Source organism: Rhyacophila brunnea, unplaced genomic scaffold (assembly GCF_057557595.1).
Source record: "Rhyacophila brunnea isolate RB1 unplaced genomic scaffold, BYU_Rbru_1.0 scaffold_21, whole genome shotgun sequence".
Classification (NCBI taxonomy): domain Eukaryota; kingdom Metazoa; phylum Arthropoda; class Insecta; order Trichoptera; family Rhyacophilidae; genus Rhyacophila; species Rhyacophila brunnea.
The window spans coordinates 1,723,947-1,739,187 of record NW_028232871.1 but is presented as its reverse complement, the minus strand read 5'-3'; the positions used below and the strand labels follow the sequence as shown (position 1 = coordinate 1,739,187).

Genomic DNA, 15,241 nt, shown 5'->3' with positions numbered 1-15,241 from the left:
ACAGTATATTAGCTATGGTCAATATGATTGTCAGATAGCTTTATTTTATAGGTTATAATATAAATTACATACACGATTCTTTTTTTATAAATTTACCGTGACGTACTAAATGTACGATTATTATTTAAAGCATCCGACATTATTATAAAATTACTTGTTGATACATATATTGTGACTACTGGAAATAAATAAAAGAAATCGCAATTCTGCCGGCATTTTCAAACAGAAAAGTATCATGACGACCCTACGACCATTTACTTGCAATGATATGCTTAAATTTAACAATGTGTAAGTAATTCCCAACTTCCTGAGCTAGTGAAGCAATTGAAACACAATGTTTTCATGTTATAAACATACTCACCATTAATTTCCACGAATTCCTTGTAAATTTAACAGGTTGATTTTTGTTTAATAACAAAATTAACATGAAAATGCCAGAAAATTTGTATTTTTAAATAATAGTATCCATGTTATACGGGCGATTTTTGGATACAAAAATTGTTTGTACAAGATGTGCGAACTCTTGAATCTTTTGTCCACTTATGAACACAATACACGAAATCATTTTTTTTAAAAATTTAATACTAAATTTATCCTATGTACACGACATAATTTCATAGACAATACGATGTATGGGCTACCGTTCAAGCTCATTGGTGTATCTCTATCTACATCCTGACTATGTATGTGTCCGAAGATCCGCTCAATGACACTAATGTTTTGGTCATGCACTAGGTTTCCAAGCCATACATGACAACTGGTCTTATCGTATTAAAGTGTTGGTAATTGTGCTGCAGAGGTGGACACGGGCTTTTATATTTTTTTTTTTTACGAAAACAGTTTATTCCATGTAGACAATTATAATAAATACCTTTTTCTGTCGGCGCATCGGCTTTTCGATCCAATAATCGTTGATTGAAAATTTGAAATTTTCATACATTTTGACGCACCATTATCACAAACTAAGATTATATCGCACCCTCGCAACTAAACTGCCACAATCCAAAATACGTCAAACAGAGAAAATCAGCTTTGAAGTTTTTACCTTTCGCATTTTTATATTGTGTTTTTGAAATATGTTTAGATATTGAATGAAGTTTTGACTTGAATTTGATGACTTAGAGATATGAAATTTTCGGTACATATACTATGAACGATAGACAATGAAACATAGTAATTAACTCAAAACACGTATATTTGGACTTGTGGCCGTTTAGTTGCGAGGGTGCGATATGAGTTAATATTAGGTTGGGGTAAGTTAGATTAGGTTAATTTGGTTTGGTCTAAAAAGACAGTTGTAAAATCTCATGTCCACCTCTGTGGCTCATTTACCAAAGTGTTTTGTATAAGATATGTTCCAGGTGTCAGGTCAATGTCTAGAAATGTAGCGCCTTCATTAGACTGAAGTTAACCACTTGTGTAGTACAATTTTCTTTTAATTTCAATTTTACGGCTAATCTCACTGTTCACTCACTCAAATTACTCCAGGTACACAAAATTGTTGACCCCCAAAAGCACTGTTGAGCGACCTAAAAGTTTGGCCCTCTGTATTATACTAACAGCGAGTTCTAGTGACCTAACAAATGAATGATGCTTGCGGTAGCACTCAGGGAGTATTCTAAGTCTATTTTGTGTACTTAAGTTTAAAATTATTTTTCAGAAATTTAGATCCACTCACGGAGACGTATGGATTACTATTTTACACTCAATATCTGGCGCATTGGCCTGAGTATTTTCAAGTTGCCGAATCTCCATCCGGTGAAATAATGGGATACAGTAAGTATACATATATTTTTAACTGTCGCCACAAAGGCAAATTATATTGCATTTAAACAATTTGCGACGTCTTATTGCAGACGTGAAAATCTCTTCACATAGTTTTGTTTGTCCGTATTGTTTTTTGTATCTTATATATCATTAAATTTTAAGTTTCCGTGACTTTCTCCATTAAATTACGTCTTTCAGTAAACTCAGTCAAAGCTCACTTGAGATCATAGCGATCTAAGTCTTGGGTATCTGCTCCTGAGACATTCCCAGGCGTACACAACTGCCGATGCTTCACATCCAAACGTAGGGTCTCGTGATACGCTTGATTAACACTGAGTGTAGTGCAGGGCGGGTTGGTTTGGAGGGGTCCATGTTTGTGTTCTTCATTCTGGACTCGAGAGTTAAAACAGGGGATTCGAAAGATGCAGTTGTTTCAATGTGCATTCATTTATTTACTGACAAAAGATATTGTAAGTGGCTTGTTACAGTATAAAATGATACGCACTTCAATTAAAATTGCATGCGCTTTATCAAAGTATATTGTCGAAAAGTTTGGTATTTTCGTATTACCCATTTTATCTCTCGGGTCTGATGTTCAGACAGGATGAAGTAATAATGTGATAATTTCCAATCTTCGATAGGAGAGGACCCTTGTGTAGAACAAAATGCACAACTATTCTAACCCACAGAAATATTTTAGAAGTTAGTTGTTCTTTGAAACAACTTATTCAAATTATTTACTATTTGCATAAATAAATGTACCTATACATCATATTTAAATAGTACTATTGGTGAAAAAAATGATGCATAAATGTGGCTATAAAAATAATAAATAACTTGCAGTACTACAAACTTACGAGGGTGGGTCAATAAGTCCTTAGAAAAGCCGACAGGTGGCGCGACTAGAACTGTAAGCGGTTTGTTTTCATGCAGCGGCACTACCGATTCAGTATGCTGCGAAGTTTCAATCAGATTGGTCGGGTTGTTGTGTGTTTCTCGTACATTAAAAAAAAAAAAATTTGCTTGTTTACAAAAATGGAGAAAATTGAGTTTAGAGCTGTTATTAAACATTTTAATATAAAAGGGTTAACAGCAAAGGAAATAAAAAATGAGTTGGATTTAGTTCACGGCATATCTGCTCCTTCACTTGCAACTATTTATAACTGGTTAAATGAATTTAAACGTGGTCGTACATCAACAAAGGATGAACCACTCTCAGGACGTCCTGTAGAGGTGACTACACCAGAAATGATCAATAAAATCCACGATATGGTGTTAAGTGACCGAAGATTAAAGTTGAGTGAGATAATTGAGGTTACAGGGATCTCAAAAGGTAGCGTCATTTCTATTTTACATGACAAATTGGGCATGAAAAAAAATTCTGCAAGATGGGTGCCGCGTTTGCTCACAGTCGACAATAAACGCAATAGGGTGGTGGCCTCTAAAGCCCTGTTGTCGCTCATGCAACGCAATCCGGATGAATTTTTTCGTCGCTTTGTGACTAGATGAAACATGGATACACCACTATACTCCCGAGACGAAAGAACAGTCAAAGCAGTGGATTGCGAAAGGCGAACCATGTCCAAAGAAGGCGAAAACCGTAAAATCAGCTGGTAAGGTTATGGCTACTGTATTTTGGGATGCACGTGGAATTATTTTCGTTGACTATTTGGAAAAAGGAAAAACAATAACAGGGGATTATTATGCATCTTTATTGGACCAGCTAAAAAACAAAATTGAAGAAAAACGGCCTCATTTAAACAGGAAAAAAATCCTCTTTCATCAGGACAATGCCCGTGTTCACACATGTTTACGATCAATGGCTAAAATTGAAGAATTGAAGTTCGAATTGGTCGACCACCCACCGTATTCGCCAGATTTAGCCCCCAGTGACTTTTTCCTTTTCCCAAACTTAAAAAAATGGCTAAGTGGACAACGTTTTTTTTCAAATGAAGAAGTCATCGATCGGACAAATGCTTATTTTGAGGACCTTCCGAAAACTTATTTTTCTGACGGTTTAAAAAAAATTGAGAAACGTCTAACCAAGTGTATTGAGCTCCAAGGAGATTATGTTGAAAAATAAAAAAAAAATACAAAAATAAAATCTGTTTTAATGCTTTTTTCTAAGTAATTATTGACCCACCCTCGTATCTAAAGAACGGTCAAAAATGGAACTACGAACTACCATATGGACGCCATTTTGAAAACGTCGTTCGAATGTCGGATTCTGTCCAGTAGCTAGTCTTGATTGGATAGTTTTCGACAGTAGCTCCCCCATCCATTCTTTAGATAAATTTGTTTGTAGGTCTGTAAATAGGATGTTTCAAAGAACGCTTCTGTAAAATATTTCAAAAGTGAGTTAGTGTAGTTCTGCATTCAGCACACATTGAATGTGTGTAATGGCTATCTATTAATGGTTTTTATTGTTTGTTTTAGTTATGGGAAAAGTAGAAGGGCATGGTGAAAATTGGCATGGACATGTAACTGCTTTGACAGTTGCTCCTGAATTTCGGAGACTAGGTCTTGCCGCCACTTTAATGAGTTTCCTTGAAGATGTGTCAGAAAAGTAAGACTGTTTTTATGATTAGGGGTCTCCCATATTTGATGAGACATCGAGGGAGGGGTGTAATTTGATATAACATGATGATTTGTGACTTGTATGAAGAGGAAAGGGGGGTTATAGAATATGTTACGTCCCAAAACGAACAAGATATAAACTCATTGTTACACTGGGTTATTGAAATTGATCAGTTTAAATGAAGATAAGGAAAAAAAAAGTGAAATTCTTGTGTCGTTATTTGTCGGTGAGCCCTTAGAAGTAGACAATTAAAATTAAGTAAAGAATAATATATAAGATTTTGGATGATATTTTAGTGGGTCGAGGACGATTCAGCGCCAGGGCAACTGGGGGCTACACAATTGAATGAAATTCGAAAATAAATGTTCGTGAATTGTAGGTACTTTTAAAATATATATTTAATACTTGGTGAGAATTTAAATATGCACACGTAAATAATGATTTAATGGTGCATATGCTTAAGTTCCAATGAGAAGAGAGTTCTTTTATTTTTATATAAAGCGTCAGGCATAATAATTCTCAATTAGCAATAAAGAACATGTTAAGAGCGAAATATTAAGTAGTAGATGGAAACTTATTAAACTTCCTCGTCTACTTTCTGTATCAAATCGTAACGAACGTCTATTTATTTCATTCGAAAGAGCGGCTCCCACTTGTCCTGGTATCCAGTTGTTCCAGTGCCATTTTATCCGGTTGACATAGACTGTATTGATATCATGAAACGCGTTCATTGATAAAAGGTTTAAGCCAATGCAAACAAAACTCGATTAAATTTATGTAGGTATGAACCAAAGCCGACTATATACAGACCATGGCACTAAATTGCAAATTGCGATACGAGTGCTAGTTATTGATCGCAATAAATGAAGATTCTCGATTGCATATTTCGTTCAAATTATTACCATTTATTTTAATATGCAACAATCGTCATTTTCTATGAACAGTTTACCATATTGCATTTGAAGTATGAGCAATAACTAGCACTACCATCGATATTTAGAGTTTCATGTCAGTTTGACTATAGTGGACCTTGGTATGAAGCTAAGTTAAAATCAATACAATATGTTAGTTAATGCACTGATAGACAGAGTTAATACAATATTGTCTATAATATACATGAAAAAATAACTCCCTGCTTCCATTATAATTGCCCACGATCCTAATAATTGCATTGTAACATGAAAAATTGATTTGTTTAATTTTCAGGAAAAATGCCTATTTTGTTGACTTGTTCGTACGTGTCAGCAATAATGTTGCCATCAAAATGTACACAAATCTAGGGTACATAGTCTATAGAAAAGTATTGGAGTATTACTGCGGAGATCCCGACGAAGATGCTTATGGTATGCCTTAAAATGGTCACAGGTTTTTTTTTCATTACATAATATTTATATTGATTCCCAATCACAGTTCCGCGAGCCTTGTCAGGGGTTCTGCGTGAATTCTCTAAAGATTGCAAAAATAGTATAACTTGAAGCCTTTCCAGTAATAAAGCAAAAAGCATAACTGGTAAGTAAAGGGAGGTACGGAAGTAATACAACCTTTCCGAGCAGATTCTATGGAAATTACAAAATTTTCGTCTGCATTGTTGACAGATGGTCAATGTTTTACAGCTCAACAATGCATTGGTACTTGCACATCTATTCTATACATAAGACTGCTATTGGCAGCTATCAAGGGTAGTTTATGATATTTAAGTATTGAGGTATTATAATTATTACAGTAAGTCAGCCGTCCAAACTGTCTATCTTGCTCTAAAAGTTAACACAGCCATAGAGGCGCTGTTGAAACAGCACTTTTTGACAGTTCAGACGGTTAACTTATTGTAACAATTAACTGCCTGAATATTTGCTTATTGCTAGTATTTAAGTTTAAGGGTTGGTCGCAGTGACTGGAGTGTAATATTGGCATTGCGTAAATATATATTTGTTTGTTTCTGGACCTTTACAGATATGAGAAAAGCATGCTCGAGAGATGTCTATAAAAAATCTGTAGTCCCGTTGGCTCATCCAGTTAGACCGGAAGACGTTGACTGACATCTTAAGATCAGCGATAGAAATCAAAATCAAGCACACTGAAGTCGACTTAAGAATTAATCATTTTTGATACTTTATTTTTATACTATTTCAGTATTGTTAAAGTAATGAAGAATGGGTAATTAATAAAAATAATGTAAATATTTAAAAAAAAAATGTAATTTCTTCTGAATGTATTTACAATTCGATTTATGGCTGTCATTAAATTAATATATTATTATGAATTCGCGGTGTTTTCACTTTCCATATCATTCTCCACGACCTTTTGTTTCTTCCAGTTTTTAGCGGCGGCAAGCAATTTCAAATTAGGCTTGACAAGTTCATCTTCTGGGAATATATAATCAAACACTTCCTCCCAGCCTTCGTCGACTCCGTTTTCAGAAATGATTTTTTGCCTCTTCTTAACCCTACGCGGCATCTTATCCATGACTTTTTTAATATTATCTTCATCTCCGATGTCGCTTTCAAAGTCTCTCCATTCTTCCAAAAGCAGCACTCTTGATTCTTTCTCGCGCATATTTCTTAAACTGTCATTCGCTCGTTCGTACACACGCCGCGACATTTCAACGTGAATATTGTCTGCATTTTCGGCATTCAGTTCAAATTTGGCATACGACATCCACACTTTGACATGTACAGTACGATCCAATAGCCTTTCGTAAAGTTGTCTCGCTTTTTCGGTTTCACCCTGACCGACTTCAAAATCAATATAGCTTTTCCAAAGAAGTTCCGGCATGTCCAATCTCGGCTGATTGACCGCCAGTTCATAAATGGCTCTCGCTCGATCCGTATCTCCCAGCAACGTTTCCAGTTCTGCAAACTTCATCCAGGTTATGCAATTCTCAGGTCCAAATTCCAAAAACTTTTGATACAATATTCGACATCTATCAAATTCTCTCAGTTGAATTTCCAGGTCTATATATCCCCTGTATAATTTATCTCTGGGGCAAATGCCCAACGCTAATCCGAGGGTCTTTCGGGCTTGCAGTAAATTTTTGCATCTGATTTCAAACTGGGCATACATCAGCCATATTTTCGAAAAGGTGAATATCTTATGCGGAAGAAGATCTAGGCAGGTTCTGTATATTTGTCTGGTTCGATCCAACTCTTGGGCTTCGAGTTCTTCAAACAGTGCATAGTTGATCCAGAGATAGATATATCGTCTCCAAAAGTGTTTTTCTTTAGACGGGGGCACGTTGGCGATAGCTCTTTCGTATGTTTCTCTGATTTCATCCAAAGTACCGTCATTCTCAACGAGGCGAAGGTAGTCAAACCAAGCATCATAGTTTGTGGGATTCTCTTTAACTTCTTGTTCGTATTGAAACTTTCTTTTGCTCACAATTACGTCTTCGATTTCAGACCTGTCGCCGTATTTCTTTTCGTGAATAGTGTACGCTTTGTAAAGATCGTTGGTTTTTTCTTTTGGAATATGTTGAAGGGCATACTTGTAGATGACTCTTGCTCTGTCATGTTCTTTTTGATTTTCTTCAAACTTTGCGAAAGATATGAACAGCCGTTCGTCCAATGTTTCATCGCCAAAGAATTCCACAGCCCTTTCAAAAACTTTTCTGGCTCCGTTGATAAATCCATGGTTTTCTTCGAATCGTGCATATTTTATCCAATTTTTAACATCAGGATGTACCATTACAAACCTTTCATAAATTTGACGGGCTCGATCAATTTCTTTGTACCGCAATTCAAAGTTGACATACGTCTGCCATGCTTGTTCATCTGGTTGCCATTCCATCCAACGATCGAATACCTGAAAGACAACATAGACATAATCAACTATAAAATGATTGGTTTCAAAGTCAGTTACTTCCTTAATCCGCCATTTTGAGATAATCGCAAAAAACCCCAGTCATGAATATGCAAATAGAATATTTTCCTTTTTATAAACACATTTAGTAATAATTAGAAAAAGCGAATAACTAAATAAATGACCTAAAAGTATTAAAAGTATCAGTAAAATGTTAGTGGAAAAATATAAAAAATAAACTGTTAAATATAACCAACTTTGCAATCAACCTCCAGTCTAACTCTACTATTTTACAAAGAAACATAATATATGGATTTTAAAGTTTATGAATATACGCACATTAGAAAATTAGTGAGAACCGGAATCAAGAAAAAAAAATGGAGTTAACTGCCTTTGATATCAATGAATTTTCAGAAATAAAGCACAATTATCCGCTTTTAGACTGTAAATGTTTACATTTTTCTTTTGATTTCACTATCAAGGGGCTTTGAACATATTATATTGTGGTATAAAAATGTCTTGATATTCACACTGGAATAGCATACCAAGCAAATGCACTTTACGTTTTATTAAAGATAATTTTTGATTTATTTATATAATTATATTCATACCAGTTTCATTCTGATGAACGTAATGTAATCATTTGGTTTGTATAAGTGAAAAATAAATGCTCTTATTCATGATTTTTTTCACACACTGCAATTGGAATTCATTAAGACAAGTAAATTTTGGTATTTTTCGATTTAAATTTTTCTCCTACATTATCCTCAGCCAGGTCTCACATCTAAACTTTCTCGACTACAACAAGTCGAATACATTGATGTGATTTTATTGGCATTCACATAACACATGTAACCGAATGGACCTCCTTTGTCACTGCTGGAGTGCGAAATTTTAATTTGAAAATAGTTTGAAATAATGGTGTCGCATGCAACAAATTTCACCCGACATGCGATGCAGGTATAATCCCAAAATGATGAACTTTGTCATTTATTTTAACTGGCTGTGTGACGTTACTGTCCCGGCACGGCCTCATCTATGTGCATGGAAGAAAATTGCAAAGTTGTGCCCAGTTTTAATTCATGACTTTATCCCAATCGAGACAATTTTCAATGTACTTAATTAGGTTAGGTAATAGGCTTAATTAAGATCCTACATCCTATGAGATAGACTAGTCGGCAACAGATTTGCGCAATATATGAAATAGATTTTTATTTACCTGCCGTGCCCCAGCGACGTTCTCCAACATTTCTTCCATGTATGTGTATTTGTACCAGAATTGAGCGACTCGTGGTAAGATAGTGACAGCTCGGTCCCATAGATTTCGAGCATGATTTACTTGGCGGTTTCTCATTTCTAATTCGGCATACTTCAACCTTAAATATTATAAAGCCAACAATAATTACACATAAGGTACTTTAATAAAATTATTAAAAGTATATTTTTTCTAACTCAGAATTAAATAAATACATGAGAAACTATTAATAAACTATGATATCTCACTACTTATATGAATTTTCGCTATAAAAGCTTATTTTTCATAAAAAAATTTGGACAAATAAACAATTAGAGCTGAAAATATTTCGACCAGAGAACAATAATAAGTCATAAACACCTTTAACATAAAAGTAGGCAATCAATGACGTGACAACTACATACTTAGCTGACAAATAACTTTGACGGATTTGTCAAAAGCGTTTTCTCATTTTGAACAAGGACATGAACATGTTATTTCTAATTATTAATGCAGATGTAGAACGCATACTTTATTACTCTAAAATTCCTATGGAAATTGTATGGAAATAATGATTCCTTGACCAAACCAAACCTAGTGGAATTAGGCTGTGAAGATCCGCCAAAAATAATGCACACTTTGTCTTTTCTTTTTCTTTCGACCATGTCCGATCCTAATAGGATCATATGGGCTTCCACAGAGTGGAGGTTTGTATTAACAGATTTTATTTTTATGAGAAATGGATGTCAGCCACTTGCTCAACCTATTAGGTCCATACTCTGACTCATACACAAATTGAAAAACAATATGTGTACTTGCCAGACCCAGGATTCAAACCTGGGACCCTCGACTCTGTAGGCCGACGTTTATGGTTAATGGGTGAACTGATTTTTAATTTAAAATTTGTGGCAGAAGTTGAGAAATACCCCAGCCTGAATAATTACAGGCTGTCAGAATATAAATACATATATTACGGAAAAAGCTTGGAATGAACTAAGAAAGAATTAAAATTAATTAAATTAATTAAAACTTATTAAAAAAAATTGCGTTTTATTAAATAAAAACAACAAAACTAAGAAAGACATTGGGTTTTTGACAGTTTGATATAATGAGATTATTATTTCAAGTGGGTTTCAGTAGCACCGTGTGCGAAGCATCAGTCATTGCCCAGTTTACGAGTTTCATCAGCAACAAGTTCGACGGATTTTAGTATTTCCATGAGCCTAAATAAAAATGTAGTGGTAAATAAACTTGCCATAGGGTGATATTTCGATGGTCCATATCCAGAGCCCTTTCGTAGATGGATCGGGCACGTTGGACTTCTTTTTGTGACTCCTCCCATGATGCGTATTTCAGCCAATTGCTGATGACCTGCAAAGAACATAAAAATATGACCTTACATGTATCAAGACCTCTATAATTTTTTGTTTTGCATTAAGATCATTTTGTACTATATATTTCGACAATGCGTATGTAAAGTGTATGGTGTAGCCTTCCAACTGCTGCGGGTTACCTTATAATGTATAGTAGAGAGCCACGAAGTGCAACGTAATTTATTGGTAGAATTTACATTTTGTGTTTGACATATTATTATAATACTCTCATAGAAAAAGTATTTGTTTGTTTGTTTGGTTTGATATCAGATCGAGATGTCTGTTTATCGTATGTGCAATATCAGAATTGGGTTGTGGCATCTGTCTGAATTTAAATGAATCTTTTTATAAAGAGTGTCCTCCAAAAAATATCAAAATTTAAAATACACAGGGGTGCTTTTTGATCAAGGTAAATCCTAAAATGAATTAGTTTATAATAAGCCTCACCACAGTGGTTTTCAAAAAAATTCTGAAAAAGAAGTGGTTTGAAAATAAACCCAAACCAATTTTTCCATTTTAGGGTTACATACTCTCTCGATACGACGATGTTTCAATATTTTTTTTTTTTACCATGTTAAATCCTAAGTAGATCATATGGACCTCCAAAGAGTGGCGGTTGTATTCACAGATTTTTATTTTTATGAGAAATAGGTGGTATAAACATACCACATAAGAGTGATGTTGGATAGTTTTGATGGAAATTATGACATAGTTGGAGCGACGCCGAGCAAGACAAAACGATACAATAGGAGTCATGTACGAGCAGTCGGAAATAATAATTGTAAGGATAATTAAATTTTCCCTCTGTAATTCGTACACACTAGAAGAAATCGCAATTTCAAGGTTAAGTTATTCCACTATAAACACTTACTACAACCTATTAGGTCCACACAACATGTGAATTTTTCCAGACCTGGGATTTGAGCCCCTTGATATTATAAACTGACGCGGTAACCATTAGATGATGGGCGCAATGTTTTCATAGGGTCTGAAAGATAGTTAATGACTGCAGCGATGACATCCTGATTTGAAGAAAACTTCTTCACGCTGAGCGAAATATTTAAATTTGGAAACAGGGAAAAGTCGCACATGACAATATGGATACAGTAGGCGCTCAGTAATCCGACACCCATATTTTTTCATCTATGCCGGATTGTCGGAAATGCCGGATTATTGGATTTCTATAGGAAATCATAAATAATCTGTCAAGGTCAGGCACCGAACTGCCGAGCGAACGGCTCTCCGCTCTGTAATCCAGCAGTTTAATGTGAAACCTGCCAGATTATAGAGCAGGAGAGCTGAGTTGCAAAATGCCGGACTATTGGACGTGCCGGATTGGTGAACACCGGATTACCAAGCGCCTACTGTATGTGGTGAATGAGAAACTCATTCATGCAAGTTTGTCATTACAATGGTTGATTTGTGGGAAAGCACGTTGTCTTTGTGGGTTATGGCGGTTAGAGTTGCCACTTCATAACTTTGCACTCCGGCTCTAGGATGAAAATGATGTAATAATAATATTTTTTTGACATATATTAAGTATATATTTATTTTCTTATTACTACAAATTAATACATGTGAATATCATTTGATCTGATATTGTGTGAGGTAATCAGGCAAAGAGGCGTATCAGTGTGGTAAAAAGTGCAAAGTTATAAAGCGTATACTCTACATGTACATTATATTTAAACAGTTATACGTATATTTGGGGTTGATGATCACGTCGACTTTGTTAACTCACGTCAGGGTCACTACTATCGGGATGATGAGGTGTGGAGAGAGAAGGTCGTCATTGCTTGGAAGTTTCAAGGTGAGAGTTTATATTCATCGATACAAAATAAATAAATACAATGACAAAGATTACAGAGTAATGTTATAATCGCGGGTACGGTTGATATGATTGACGGTACTGACGAAATTGACTATATTAATAAACTGACAGCTGATGTATGTTAATATAACCGAGAGACTGGACTCTAGTGGAATGACGATCGACTATGTCGAGTGACCGGACTCGAAATTAGTAGTAAGCCGAGTGACGAATTATGGATCACCCTTGCAATTTATACAAATGCAGTCCATATAATACAAGAGAGATTGTCGCAATAAATCAAATCATAATAGACTCTATTTATCTAGGTTATGATTGCAGAAATGCTGACATTAACTTCCGCTACATTGTTTTGTTTTGACAACAAAACATACATATTAATGTGTGTCACCCTTGTAAAGCTGCGTGGTATGATAGATAGTAGCAAATAACAGATAGCAGAAAAGCGTTAAGACTGTGTAACACGTTCTAGTATTTCTCTTGGATCTTTTTTATTACACATTAGTTTTCATGCAAGAAATACATATTTTTGTGAGCATTATATTAAACTGTGGCGATTCCACCCGAGTTTTTTTTATTACATTTTATCTAATAGATGTGACACCTCCGTGTTATGATTTTTCAAGGTGAACCCAGCTAATAAACGTCGTTTGTGTTAAAATTAAACAGCAACTAATGGTGCTTTTTACTGGTTCTCCGTCGTCTTTATCTGTCAGTCGCCATTTTGGAATTCAGCTATCTTTTTGTCATCGAATTATAGTACACGGTCCAAGACATTATAGTATTTCAGCAAAAATTATAGGACGTGTTGAAAATGTAAATTTTTCGTTTGTCACATAAACATAATGGAGAATTCGAGAAATTCCGATGCCCTGCTTTATTAAAACACCTCTTACGACCGAAAAATGCTAACACCGGCCGCCGTCATTAACTGTCATGTTATTTTTTTAGAGTATTCAACGCAAGACTACGTCCATAGACTAATATCGCACACTGAGATCTTATATTATTTATATTATATAGATTATAATTACTACGTTCCTCGCTTCATGTTATTACGATTTGCTGTGATTGAAGTACGAACATTTTACAGAACTTTAAACATCGACAATATAGACAACTTTTAAACGCAATGAAATAAGCAATGGAGAATATTCGCACAACCGGCGAATTCAATTAATTCCAGTTTTCAAAATTGTGGTATTTTTGACATCTATACTTTTTTAATAGTACGCGGACAAAAATGTTACTTTTTTAATAGTACGCGAACCAAAATGTACTATAACTATAGTTCGGTCGGCAACACTGCGCTCACTGACAGATTACAGCGAGCTGTGGCGGAGAACCAGCAAAAAGACCCCTACTAATATATGAATTACCTAGAGTTTCATCCCTGATTATGCATGGAAGATGAATGTCAATAGAATTTGCTCTTGCAAATACACTTTTTAAAGTGTTTAATGAAACAGTATATTTACGCCAAGTGTGTGCTAAGCAAACAAAATGTTGATATTATAATGGAATTAAACTCACGATTCTGTTTTTCCTGATGTTGTCTTCAAATGCCTTTCGCTTCCGATGTTGGTAATCTTTCAACTCATCTGGATCGGAGATTTTTTGCTTCGGAGGTGGTGGTTGTATTTCTAAATCACGTTCTTTAGCCTCCCTTAAGAGTTGTTCTGCAGTTATTTGTATTTCAGCCGGAGCTTTATTTTTCACCTGAAAATGAAGTTGTAAATAACGTTTGAAGTGTAGTTAGCATACATTGTATTAACAGATAATATTGTTGATGAGTGGCGTCACATTATTAATAATATAATAATTAAACCCACCTTAGCCACTTTCGGCATTTTCTGCGTTTTAGTTTCCATTTTAAGTGTATTAAATCGAAGCAACCTTTACTAACTTCAACTGTCGTACTATGAACAATTCCTGTAAAACAAAATGCAAAATGACAGGTTATCTGTCCACAGACAAAAATAAACCATAATTATCTATGACCATAAAGAATAATAAATAATTGTTCCACGCTATAAGTTGGGGTATATAATAATTATATTCGCACAATTGAATAGGCTGTTTTCACAAAGCGCTGACAACATTTAAAAAGATGTTCGTCACATCGGAAATGGATGATATTCACAAATCAACCACAACTTTACTGTCAAATGATCGATTTGCACTAAGGAAAAAATAGTCTTCACGTATCAATATACTATTGTCACTAATTAATCGTAAATGAATACAAACACTAAAAAAAATAGGTTTAGGTGATGATTTTAAACAATATTTTGGCAAAACATAAGTATGTATTAGGTAAGTACCTACTTTCAGAGTCAAGTAATACTATAAGTACCTATTTAAAAAATTACGGTAATTAAAACTTAGGTAGGTACTTACTAATTGTGCCGCAGATGCCGTCATGAGCTTTTATGATTTTTTTTTTACGAAAACAGTTTATTCCATGTACACAATTATAATAAATATCTTTTTCTGTTGGCGCATAGGTTTTTCGATCCAATAATTGTTAATTTAAAATCTACGATAATAAACAATAAATAAATAACGAAATAATAAACGATATGTATCTGCACGAATATATACCTATTTATATTACTACGTTAAACATTACTTATATTGACACCTAAGCATCCTTTTTGCGA

General features: G+C 34.7%; 2 protein-coding genes across 2 annotated transcripts; one reads left to right on the top strand and one right to left on the bottom strand.

Moving 5' to 3' along the window:
• On the top strand, positions 1–6,605 carry Naa20A (N-alpha-acetyltransferase 20 A). The gene is made up of 5 exons (XM_085949152.1): positions 1–288; positions 1,661–1,776; positions 4,204–4,333; positions 5,552–5,688; positions 6,296–6,605. The coding sequence occupies exons 1-5, from the start codon at positions 236–238 to the stop codon at positions 6,379–6,381; spliced, it is 522 nt and encodes a 173-aa protein (XP_085805278.1). The 5' UTR covers positions 1–235; the 3' UTR covers positions 6,382–6,605.
• On the bottom strand, positions 6,523–14,526 carry crn (pre-mRNA splicing factor crn). Its single transcript, XM_085949151.1, has 5 exons — positions 14,411–14,526; positions 14,112–14,297; positions 10,630–10,745; positions 9,360–9,516; positions 6,523–8,143 (listed from the first exon to the last, which is right to left on the bottom strand). Exons 1-5 carry the CDS (start codon positions 14,447–14,449, stop codon positions 6,599–6,601), a joined length of 2,043 nt encoding a protein of 680 aa, XP_085805277.1. The 5' UTR covers positions 14,450–14,526; the 3' UTR covers positions 6,523–6,598.
• Between the last annotated feature and the right edge of the window lie 715 nt (positions 14,527–15,241).